A 12,859-nucleotide genomic window follows, 5' to 3' on the forward strand; every position below is an offset into this window, starting at 1 on the left:
GAAATTGTTCCCCAATGTCACTCCAAGTGACTTTCCTATGATCAGGTTGTAGATTCTCTAACTAATTATTATGGCCAACAAGTGAACGTGGTGGTTGCTAGGTACCAATTCTATGATTGCAAGAAAAGAACAAACTTACTGTGAGTGGGTAACATATTTGCAGGGTATGATGAGGAAATGCAAATTCAAATGCACTTGTGGTGCTTTATATTCAGATGTTTTGTTGGCGTGATGCGATCGTGTACAGTGTTACTGATATCAAACTTAGAGAACAGATTTTGAAACAGTCAGATTCATCATTTCATCACATAGTGCAAATTCTGGATCAGTATGATTCAGGTGCCACAGTGGCTGATACACTTGAGCAGCCAACAATTTGCTCACAACCGAACCAGTAAGCACCAACACACGCATGTGCCAAGCCACATAAACAGTTCTCTAAACAGGTGAACAGAATTAAGTCATGCCCTTGGTTCTATTCATGGCACAAACACCAATATTGCCTGTTCCGACAAGCACAGTGTTACGATAGTGGCAAGAAAGGTCACATACAATCTGTATGTTTGCAATGGGACGAACATAAGAATTCTGCCCACTCCCAAAAATCTAGTTAAGAGGCCCATGTAATCAATGCAGTTTATTCAAAACCTGCTGCAGACATTAGCAAAACTAGCAAGCAAACAGTTTCTTCAGTGCTATGCCAGTCCAACATACTTTTTGTTCATTTGTGTATTAGTGGAAAACGTGAGAAAATTCAGTTGGACATGGGTGCCTCTGTTACATTGCTGAATCGTAGCACATATGAACTACTAGACTCCCCCCGCCTGTCTAAAACTAGCACGCACCTGGCGGCTTAAAATGGACAAGACATTCCCATTCTCGGAAAATGTACCTTGCCTGCCATGTAGCGCTTGCATACATGAACTGTAACTTTCACTGTGCTACAATCACGTGATTGTGAGAACATATTTGGCCCTGATTCGTTTGGCTTTAAAATTCAATTCAGGACAGTGTGTTATCAGTGACTGCATTCAAGCCAAAGACAGTGTAGCTAGCTTGCTGAAAGAACCCCCTGAACTCTTCTCTGAAGGTTTAGGCAAAGCTAACAATTTTGTTGCATATATTACTATGAAAGACAATGCTCAGCTGAAATTTTGCCAGGCCAGAACTGTACTCACTGCATTACAGGACAAAGTGGCTGCTGAACTTAAAGAATTGCAAGATAGTGGAGCTATTGCACCCATACAAGCTAGTCAATGGGCAAGTCCATTGGTTTTGCTCTCCAAACCTACAGGCCGCATTCGCTTCTGAATTGACTAAGTCTACAGTCAACCCACAAACTGTGATTGATACTTATCCCTTGCCATGCCCAGAGGATCTCATGGACAGATTATGGGCTAGTTGCTACTTTTCAAAAATTGATTTGTATGACGCATATCTTCAAATACCACTAGACAAAGAATCTCAAAAAGAGTGTGTTGTGAACGCCCATTTGCACTTGTTTAAACATTTGCATCTGCCTTTTGGCAGTACTTCCGCACCCGCCATTTTCCAATGGTATTTGGAACAGCCGACTGCTCAGGTACCAACTGTTCAATCTATTTGGACGATATTGTCATAATGTCATAACAGGTTGTACACCTGAAGAACACACTGCAAATTTGCATGCTTTGTTTTGTGTGTATCCGACGCAGGACTAAAGTATTGACTGGACAAGTGTGACTTTTTAAAAACTGAGTTGCAGTATCTTGGTCGTGTGATAAACAGTCAAGGTGTACATCCTCTTCAGTCACATTTGTTAGTCATATGCGACCTGCCAGTTCCTCACAATGTCATGGAATTGCAGTGAGTCTTAAGGAAAATGAACTATTATATTCGCTTCATACTGAGTGCTGCACAAATCACAACTCCACTGCGTCACTTGCATTGCAAGAATGTTCCCTTTGTTTGGACACGTGAGTGCCAAGAAGCTTTTCAAAAACTTAAAGATGAATTGCTCAGTGATTGATGCTTGGTTCACTTCGATCCTGACAAACCAGTTGTATTGCAAGTTGACATTTCCTTTTATGGAATCGGTGCAGTGCTTATTCACAGAGTTGGTGATAAAGACAGGCCTACTGCTTTCGCATCAAAAGCGTTTTCCAAAGCACAGTGTAACTATTCGCAAATAGAGAAAGAGGCATTGGCTATTGTGTATTGTGTCACAAAATTCCACCACTATTCGTATGGCAGAAAATTCTACTTAGTAAAAGATCGCAAGCCATTGCAATCCTTGTTTCATCCAATAAAACGCCAGTACACCAGTTGGGAACAAAGAAGCAGAGAAGGCTGTGAGAAGAGATCAGCCAATCACACGCTGACTGGACCTCCCTACATGACAGCAGCAGCCCCTACGGGAAGAGGACATAAGTGACACGATCAACTGGTGATGGCCCAGTTCAATAGCAGCTTCAAGGTTAGCGACTTGGATAGCAACGTCATGATAGTTCAGGAAAGACTTTTGTCAGTTAGAGATCAGCAGTCACTGCAAAGACTGATTATTTCATATGTCACCCTTTGCTTGTGACACATCTGTGTAATTGTCAAAGTTAAGTACTGTATCTTTTCTTACTGTAGTAAAACTCATTAATACGACTTGTCTGATTGATTGTCTAGCGAACCTGGTATGTAGGATTCCTAGATGCAAAAATTACAATTGCCAGTGCCACTATATTCTCCACAGCAATTCTGTAGTACTCTTAGTACTCATATCAAGTTGGAAGAGTGCAACAAAAATGGAACTTCTGCTTTTATTTGTAAATGAAACGAGTCCATCATTATGACCAATATGAATATTGTCATCTCGATTACTTATTAGCTTTTTTTTAAACCCATTATTTCAAGAAACATTTTTCTTTATTTCCAAGGTGAGACCCTCCTGTGATATAAGCTTTAATATGTACTGACACACTTTATTTTGGAAATTGTAAATTTGGTACCACTCAAAAAGGCATATAAACCAATAAACTAATTAAATAATTGTGAACTGATATAGATAGCATCATTTGTAATGATGTACTTTTACATCTATACTCAAAACCCACCATTTGTGTGTAAGGGGATACTACTATTCCCGGCCCTTTCCTGCTTCATATGTGACTTGTGTGCAGGAAGAAGAGCAAGTCTTGGCGAGTCTGAATTTCCCTGATCCATAACTAATAAATATTGAGACCTATTGTGTTATATCAGGGATATGAAATAATATTAGAAATTTAAAGAATGCAAGAGATCAAACTGTAAAGTCAAAAATTCAGCAGTTTGAATAGATTTTTCATCAGTTTTGAGCAGATCATTTACAGTCCAGAATTCAGACATCTTTTTGTACACAAGACATCTTGTAAACAAAGTGTGTCGCAGTTCGCCATATTCACAGAGCATCTATGGTGATGTACGTTATTTCACTCCCCCATCCTCTCTCCACCCCAACCTTTCGAAAAATAATACAGTGGACACCTATGTTTGTTTTCAGTGGACCGGTAATTGCAGTGTGGCAAATGAGACTGAATAGCTTGGACAGATGTTCCAAGACAAGACGTGAATGGTTGCTGGGGAACTCCAGATTGTGGTTTACCAATGTGTAGAGAATTCCAGCAAGAGAAGAAGTACCCATTTAAGCCATTTGTTTGCAGAAAGGCATTAGAAAAACTTTGAGCAGTTCTTTAGAAATGACTGTTGCATGCAAATGCAACTACCTACTATTTTCATTTTGGAAAGTTTAAAAGTTTTAAAAGTTTACGAAGTTTGTTCAAGCACACTCTGGTATGCCGTTAGCAGATGTTGAGAGCTTAATGGGTGGAGCAGGTAGTATCATGTAATCTAGGACAGTCTCAAATGGCCTAGCAAGTGGCTACAAGCATATGTCTACGCGAAAAGTGCGCCAAGGGTGACCCGCGAAAAGCGCGCCAAGGGTGACTTGGGTGGAATTTCCATCACATTTACACTTACTAACATCAATCAAACACCACAGCATGCACATCTAATGCACTGTACTTTCCAAATTTCACTTACAGTTCTGAATATTAAAAATGTGCAGCATATTCCTGTATTTGTGTCGGTACGAAAATAATTCATGTTAGTCTAATATTTAATGAGGCGTTATTCATTTTTAATATTTACTGAAGTGTTTTGTATCATTTGATTGGCACTTTAGCACAATCTATTATTTATGAATGTTAGCCAATTGACTCAAAGTTGTGAAAAATATTGTAATAAAATGAACATCATTAGGATGGAATTATGTGGTAAGAAGGAGATAACAGTGGCAGCTAATGGAGAAAAAGCACCAGAAAGAAATAGTGAGGGCAAATGGAAGCTGGGCTTGTATGTGAAGACGAGGGGAGACTTGGAGTTTAGACTCTAAGGAATGAGGAACTTTGAGTTTATCTTCAAAATACATAAGTAAGAAAGTTTGTGACCGATATCTGGCGGTAAGTGACCACGTAGTCAAGTTGTTGGGACTTATTATTTCGCTAGCCTTGTGACTTAGGATATTTTCACGAGGGGTCTTGGGGTTTACCGTCAAAAGGTTGAGGAGCTCTATCTCAAGGATGCAAATATAAGTTGAGTTTTGGGACTTTGAATATTTCAGGAGTCCATCATGACTTACGATTTTTCAGTGAGTGTGAATTTTGAAAGGACTGTAGAGTTTCAAGGAAAGTGGATTAACACACTAACAGATTGAACCCATAACTGTGTTGAGTCTGCTTTGTGAATTTTGCTGCCTGCTAAAGTTTACTATAATTAAGTGCCACTAGTACTGTTGTGGCTTTGATGAATAAACAATTTTAATTTAAAGTTATTGAGTTGCCTAGTTTATAAAGAATCCAGTTAGGGTCTCATTTAAATCACAGTTATTAAGTCTGCAAATAAAGTATAAACTTGTAATCTTCTCAAACACCAACTGTTTTGCAACCGAGTGTTGTCAGTCACTACAGTCCTATTACAATTACTTGTCAGTTGATGTCTGTAACTTGCCATTATAGTGCTGGCACATCGGCTACTGGCTATCACTCAGTTATAGGTGACACCCAAATGTATCTGGTTATTTCAGAAGTGCTGTAGGACACTTTCTCTTGTACCTTCTGTGACAGGTGGAAGCTGGCTGCTGCTCCAGAATGTTTATGCTCATTTTCAACCTTAGCTACGCATCATTACTGTGCGCCATAGCAATAAATAGCCATTGTGTTTTGTGTAATGTGTTGTGCATTCAGATTGTTATATTATTTATAAAAATGAGTAACAAGGCTGTACTTAGTTCTAGTGAGTCAGCATCGACTGTCATGTCACTTCTGCTATACATCAATCCATTACATGTCTGTTTCTTTGATAAGCTATAAGCTGGCTACTCTGGGACAGCGAGGTGTGGTGGTCTGAGCAGCCAATGTGCAATGATCCGATCTCAATCTTCTACTTCCAGCATCCTCCACTCAAGGGCAAAGAGAATGTGTGTATCTAATGTGTAATTTGGAGCAATGTTGGAAGCAGTCACCGAGAGCTATGACGGGTACAGGAGATAGTCTGTCAACAGCCAATTGTCACCAATAACTGAACTGTGCTAGACAATGCATTTTGCAGCCCTAAATTTAAACTCATATTCTAAACTAAACACGATCTTACAATGTGCAATGCATTCAAGAAAATGACAGTTGACAATCTGTTGCAAAACTACTGATCATGCTTACTTTGTTCATGATGATTAAAGCTAACCTCTATGAGCAAACTCAAGACAGAGAAATTTCAGTCTGAGTGCTGAAAGCAAACTAATTTCTTGCTCTCACTGGTCACCAGAAACTATACTCGCCCAGGCTACATGAGCTGCCACATTACCAATTGTAGGCAGTCCCGGTTATAGGTTACAGACAACACACATTAATGATAGAAAAAAATACATTAAAGAGTCAATATAATGATGAAAATGATGTGGCAAAGTATTAGAAATTAAAACATTTTATATAATCAGTTTACTGAATAAAAATAATAATCAAAGTCATTCTGATAAGGTTAGAAATAAATTTCAAAGCATGTGATGAGATTTGAACCCAGGACCTTCTACAAGACAAAAATGTATCTTAACCATTGAGCTACACTACTATCCTGCATTACACTTTACATTGATACAGTTATGATTTTCCATAGCCAATCACAATGCTGATGTGCCACCTTCAAAAAGTTTGGCATCTTATATGAAGCTTATCTAATCTAAGCTGATCCCTGTGATGATAACATTTGTGTATATGACGGCAAATCACATCTTGTGCAAAAGGATTGAGTAGTGTTTGGTTAGTGCTGTGTACGAAAAGTGCGTATTTCATTAGCATCATTGCATGTGTTAACATGTCTGGTGAAATGCAAAATAAAAGGGGCAGGCCCCGGAATCAGGATACAAAATTCCAAACATATCAAGAAAGAAAGCTGGGCGCGGCATCGCAAGTAAACTAACAAATTATTCTGGTACTTTGACAACAGTGAACAACTGAATGCTCAGGTTGGAGGAAACCTGCTACAAAGTGTGAAGTGTCAAGCAACAAGTGATTGTGATCAGACTATAGATTATATCCCACGAACCAAAATCAGGTAAATCCAATCATACATTTAAGTTCCTGTGCTGAGGTACTAGTAACAAATAGGGTGGTAGCTATGTGTTACTTTGCAGTTCCACATTATCATATGATCTGCTAAGTTTCTCATTAACAAATAACTTAGAGACTATTTGATCTCTTGTGACAAAGTATTTTGACAAACACTGTTGAGATTGAACAGCTGCCATGCCTTATTGCTGTTGTCCTTCACTATTTCTCCATTTCAGAATCCAAAACAGTGAATGTAGTGTGTTCCATGAGTTCTGCCCCAGGTTGAGGGAAAGAAAGGAAGCGAAAAATACTTTGTATAATTGCACTGATACTTAAGTCAGTGACAGGTGTCAGAGAGATGAAAAACTGCATGGAATCAACAAAATCACCCAGTGAGACACTAAAAATGATAATTTTTGTTACAGGTGTTGCTCGAATTGCTATCTGTTTGTGTGCTCACAGATTTCAGACTTTTGCTGTTAATATGCATAATCCTTGAGGTATATGTCCTGGTATTCCCTAAATTTATTATACGTATTTTAGGAAAAACAGAAAAAAAAGGAATAATGAGAATGTTTGAAATGCCACTTGTTAGTGGTTCCAAGAGACATGCATAAATGCCGAAATGCAAATCTATCAGAAGCTCTGCAATAGATCTTAGTAATAACTGTTGTATAAAAATGTAACAGTGTGTTGTTTACTATTATTATTGTTGTTGTTGTTGTGGTCTTCAGTCCTGAGACTGGTTTGATTCAGCTCTCCATGCTAATCTATCCTGTGCAAGCTCCTTCATCTCCCAGTACCTACTGCAACCTACATCCTTCTGAATCTGCTTAGTGTATTCATCTCTTGGTCTCCCTCTACGATTTTTATCCTCTACGCTACACTCCATACAAATACTTTCAGAAACGACTTCCTGACACTTAAATCTATACTCGATGTTAACAAATTTCTCTTATTCAGAAACGCTTTCCTTGCCATTGCCAGTCTACATTTTATATCCTCTCTACTTCGACCATCATCAGTTATTTTGCTCCCCAAATAGCAAAACTCCTTTACTACTTTAAGTGTCTCATTTCCTAATCTAATTCCCTCAGCATCACCCGACTTAATTCAACTACATTCCATTATCCTCGTTTTGCTTTGGTTGATGTTCAACAATTACTATTATTAACAAAACATATATGAGCACAAACATGCAAGTGTCAGAATTCTGCAATTTGCACTGCATATGTTGTGTGTCCAGGTAGCAGGCCAACATTGGATAGGATGCTCTCTCACTATCAAGCAGGAGACAAGTCTATTTTACATCAAAAATAAAATTATCCTCCAGAATTGATGGCCAGGAGGCAAAAATGCTGATAGGCAGATACAAAACATGTGATGCTATCCTAGCTTTTGGAACTAATAGTTTCTTCTTCGCAGAGGAGAGAGGGATCAGCCAGGGAAGGTTGAAAAGGAAGGGCTGGTCATTCTGACCCCAGCATTAGAGGGAGCCACCTCTTAAGGATAGGATGGTCCCTCTCATAATGGGGTCTGAGTGGCTTGCCCTTCTTCTTTAACCTTCCCCTACCTACCCCTCTCTCCTCCTAGAAGAAGGAACTATCGATTCCAAAAGCTAAGACAGACCAGGTATTTTTGTATGTACCTATTGGCAGTACTGATATTTTGCCTCCTGAAATAAGTACGGGCAAGCTATTTAGTATATTTTGCCACTTACCTATTCGCATCAACTTTCTTTGGTAACAAACCAGCTAGCTCTCCACTTTCTTCCATTTCTTTAATTATGTCTAGGCCACCAATAAGTTCACCATTGATGTACAGCTGGAACCATTACACAATTTGGTTATTTGCAGACTAATTTCAATGGCATAAAATGCTTAGAGGATATAAATTACTGATATTTGATTAAGTAATTTCTATTGTATGTATTTGTTATAGAATACTATAAAAAAGCTTCACTTCCATTGTGCCTATAACTTGTAAATCTCTGAAGCCTAGAAACCATGACTCCTGCTACAGTGAATGAATCACAATTACTACCAGACGATTGCATTCAATAATATTTGGAAAATACTTGAATACCTTAATAGTAATTTCAATTGTAAAATTATGGTTTAAGACAATAATATTAATGAACAGTTTCTATACCTCACAGAAAAATGGTAAACTTGAGGATATCAAAGCAATGGACACGTATGTTGAGTATTTCGGTGCCACATTAGAACTGCATATACCAGCAATACTGCAGTCTGTTAGTGACATTAGTAAAGAGGAGAAAACTTAAAAATAAAGAGTAAGATGCTGAGAGAAAAATGGTAGCTAATACAGCCAATTAGACTGAACGGTATCAAGCCATTGGTCACCACTCAAAACTTCAAAAATGAGCCACTTCCACACTTCAGAGAAGTCATACTCAAGTAATGATGTTCAGATGATCAAATGTTCTTCCTTATGTTGTTCACAGAGTGAGAGAACCATTGTTAACCTTAGGTATTCTACCAAATAGGCTCTACTAGGGCTGCAACATGCAGTGATGACCAATATTTTCTGTGATGCACTTTAAAACATAGATACAACCATGACCACATTCACATTATGATCAGCACCTATGCCAGCCACAGCAAAAGCTAATAACACTAAATGCATAAGGCTTTAAAAGGTCATGTGTATGCAAGGCAACCAGTACCACTCCCAACCGGATACAGGAAATGAAGTGGGGATGCCACTATGAATACTGGACTGTAGATCAATGAACGCTAGTTCTCTTATAGAAAAAGTTCTGTTAAAGCATGCAAAATGGCAGCAGATGTGTTTTCATTATCACATCTTGAACAACCAGAAAGATCTGCTTTGGATGGGGAGGTATCCAAGCTTGTGTGGTGTGGGGTAGTGGTAACTTCTAAGTGTGCGCAAAGTCATACATGGTTTTCATGTGGAACTATGTAAATCTAACAAGAGAATATCTTTCACGCTTATGCATGTCCTTATGCATGCCAATTTAAGTAGGTGAGAATTTCACCCTATAAGACAACACTGCTTGGCACAAAATGTTCATGTCATTGACATATGCCTCCAATAGAAATGAATTAAGTGCACAGTCACAAAACTGATCTCCCAGGTTATTGCACAGTATATTTAAGAAAGAATATTTTTAAAGGCATATTTGTTTTTACTTTGACTGTATTTATTGACAAATGTGCATTTTTAACGGAACTTCACAAATGGAGCCTCATCCAGTGCATGCCCATTGCTATCTAGATGTGATATCTTCAAGTCATGAGTTGCAACTGTATAATAATGATTGATTGTACGATCAAGAGTTGAGTTGTTTGCTGTGAACCACTTGTAAGCCTATTCCATTAATCTCTGGGTTATTGAAATCAGCATACATTTTGAAGAATCCTCCAATGTCTTGGACCAACCATTTAAGTAGGAAAAGACCAGGAGCAAGCTAAGCACCAAATATTGACACCATATTTAATGTTTCCATTCTCTGAACTTTATTCTTGTGATATCAATTATTAATGTGGCCCTCTGTTTTCTAAGGTAAAGATATGACTGCATCCATGAAGGAGACTGCCTTTAATGGCATATCCTTTTAATTTTCCAAGGTGAGTTTTAGGATCTACAACTGAAACCCTTAACACGACAGAACATGTCAACAGGGTAGCTCTTGTTTAGTTCTGCTAGAACTGAGTTTGTGGGGTTTGTGGGATCATTCATTGTATTCTACATAGAGAAGCTTTACAGAAGGCTAACTGCATTGTCAGTAAAAGAATTTCAGAAAGGATGTTCAACATACTGATATAAGGCTTCTCCTAAAGACTTTCTGAAATCATGGGAAAGATGGAGATTAGTCTACAATTAGATGTATCATTCTTCCTTCCATTTTCATAAATGGGTGGTACTCTTACATATTTTGGTCTTTCAGGAAATACATCTTATCTCATTGACTCCTGACAAAGACAACACACTCTGAGTGCTACCACGTCAGCAGAAGATTTTAGTACTTTTTGGAAGTCCCAACAACAGATGAAAGTTTTGGAGAGGTCACAAGAATAATTAAAGGAGAGACAGAATTTACCTGTAATACAACATAAGAACTGAATGTTACATCTTTATTCTGAATGAAACCTCTGGTGATAGAGGGATACTACATTACATTAAGTACCACTTGTCCTGGCAAGTGTACTTGCAATAATGAAAGCTTTATGTGTATATTAGTGCAATCATTACTAGTACATACTGTTATAATATTGTACATAAAAGTCAGGAATTGAAATGGCAAAATGCTTTCTTAAATAAAATATCTTAGGATCCTTGCAATCCCATTGCAATTTTGGTAGTACCAACAACTAGAATATTTCATTAAAAGTTCTTTGCTGTAAATCCTTAATATTACACTTGGAAGTCCTGGTGTAATACAGGTAATGGAAGGAGTATAAGTAAAAACTCATATAACTGAGGGATTGAGCAGCTCACACACACACACACACACACACACACACACACACACACACACACATTCTGTGCAACAACAAACAGCTTCACACAGTGTCGATACATAGCACATTGTCAATACATCAAACGAAATGGCCCAATCGTGCATGCTCTGTTTTTCTGTTTCTTGATTTCAATTTTTATTGGGATACTGGAACATTGCAACGCACCTACAAATGCTGTTCCATTCTGCAGTTCTGCCCTGGCCTGTGCCATTCTGTGCAGCTTTGCACCATACGTCTGTGCACAGCACATCCAGTGTGAATGCAGCTTTGCACTGCAGGCCAACAGAGTCAGATTGCAGAACTGGGACACTGTAGCAGAGTGTGTGTGTGTGTGTGTGTGTGTGTGTGTGTGTGTGTGTGTGTGTGGAGGGGGGGGGGGTTACAACTGTCTTTTCATCAACAGTCTACAATTACACCAGTTGTGTTGACTAAAAGGTGTCCATTTTTTTACTTAGTACTCAATGATCTTACACACACCAGCACACTGGAGTTACACACAACACAGGTTTCCTGTTCATTAGAGGTGTCTTACTACTAACACAATTGGATGTCCAAAAGTTCCAAGAATTTGAATTTTGCTCACAAATGGTTGTGAATACATGAAAATCCTACTAGGTATCTTGTCATACTTTCTTCTTGAATAAGTGTGGCAAGTAGCTACTAGATGAGTGGTTTGGTTAGTTGTTTGTGAGTACATTTCCACTGCCATGTTTCCGTTAATTTGTGATTCTGCAAAGGACAACTTGAGATGCAGCAAGTTTATATAGTTTTGTTTTGAACTCCGTAATCACTGTGGAAGTGCACCAAATGTTGAAACAATCTTTTGGAGAAATTCATCAGGCACCATACAAACATGCAGCACAACTGGTACAAGCATTTTGAAAACTGGCAAATATTGACTGATGATAACCATTCCAGCCGGCTGTCAACTGGCATCACACCAGAAAATGTTCAGTAAGTGAGGGATATGATTCTAGAAAATGTTCAGTAAGTGAGGGATATGATTCTAGAAAATGTTCAGTAAGTGAGGAATCTGATTCTGCAAGACTGTAGAAGACAGACCATTAAAGACTTCTAAAACACTGTGGGAGTAAGTTACGGCACATGAGGATGAATTCTGTCAGAAGAATTGAATATGAGCAGATTTGTGCCACAACTGCTACAAGATTATCAGAATCAACATTACATAGAAGTCTGCAGGATACTTAAAACAACTGATTTAATGTGAGTCCAAACTTACTTTCAAAGGTTGTCAGAATTGATGAAACTAAGTAGCAATTATTGCAATGGAGTGTTATCCTATTCTTGGCAAGTCAAGAGTAACATTAAGGCCTAGTACGTTCATACAGCCATGCGACACTGTTAGAAAATTCCTTCCTTTGGGATGTTGTTCAACTCGTGCATCACAATGAATTGAATATTGATTATTTTGTCAAATTGTTGAGTTATGTGAATTTTTATTATTGGAAGTAAAAAAAGGTTACTTGGCACCATATATGAAGAATAGTTAAGAACTGGCACTACTTCTTTCACTAGAGACTGCACTACAACTGCAGCCTTGTGAACAGGCACATTGTTGTGCAGGAATAAGAGATACCTCCCCTTCATTGTTCTGGATGAGCAGTCTCAATCCTCTAGTCAGTGACGTCCAAATCTAACTGGGAATTTACAGTGGTGCCAGTGGACCTCTGGATAATGCTTTGAGCCTCAAAAAAGGCCATGAGCATTACCTTCACTTTTGAT

The 12,859-nt window shown here is 38.4% G+C and overlaps 1 protein-coding gene across 2 annotated transcripts in view; it reads right to left on the reverse strand.

Annotated features, from left to right (window-relative positions):
* Nucleotides 1–12,859, reverse strand: part of LOC126252992 (glutaredoxin 3) — a 41,641-nt gene that overhangs the window by 5,733 nt on the left and 23,049 nt on the right. For both annotated transcript variants that reach the window (XM_049954021.1, XM_049954020.1), the window contains exon 5: nucleotides 8,329–8,432. In XM_049954021.1, coding sequence (XP_049809978.1) covers nucleotides 8,329–8,432 — 104 coding nt within the window. The remainder of the gene's footprint in view (nucleotides 1–8,328; nucleotides 8,433–12,859) is intronic.

The sequence above is a fragment of the Schistocerca nitens genome, chromosome 4 (genome assembly GCF_023898315.1).
Source record: "Schistocerca nitens isolate TAMUIC-IGC-003100 chromosome 4, iqSchNite1.1, whole genome shotgun sequence".
NCBI lineage: Eukaryota > Metazoa > Arthropoda > Insecta > Orthoptera > Acrididae > Schistocerca > Schistocerca nitens.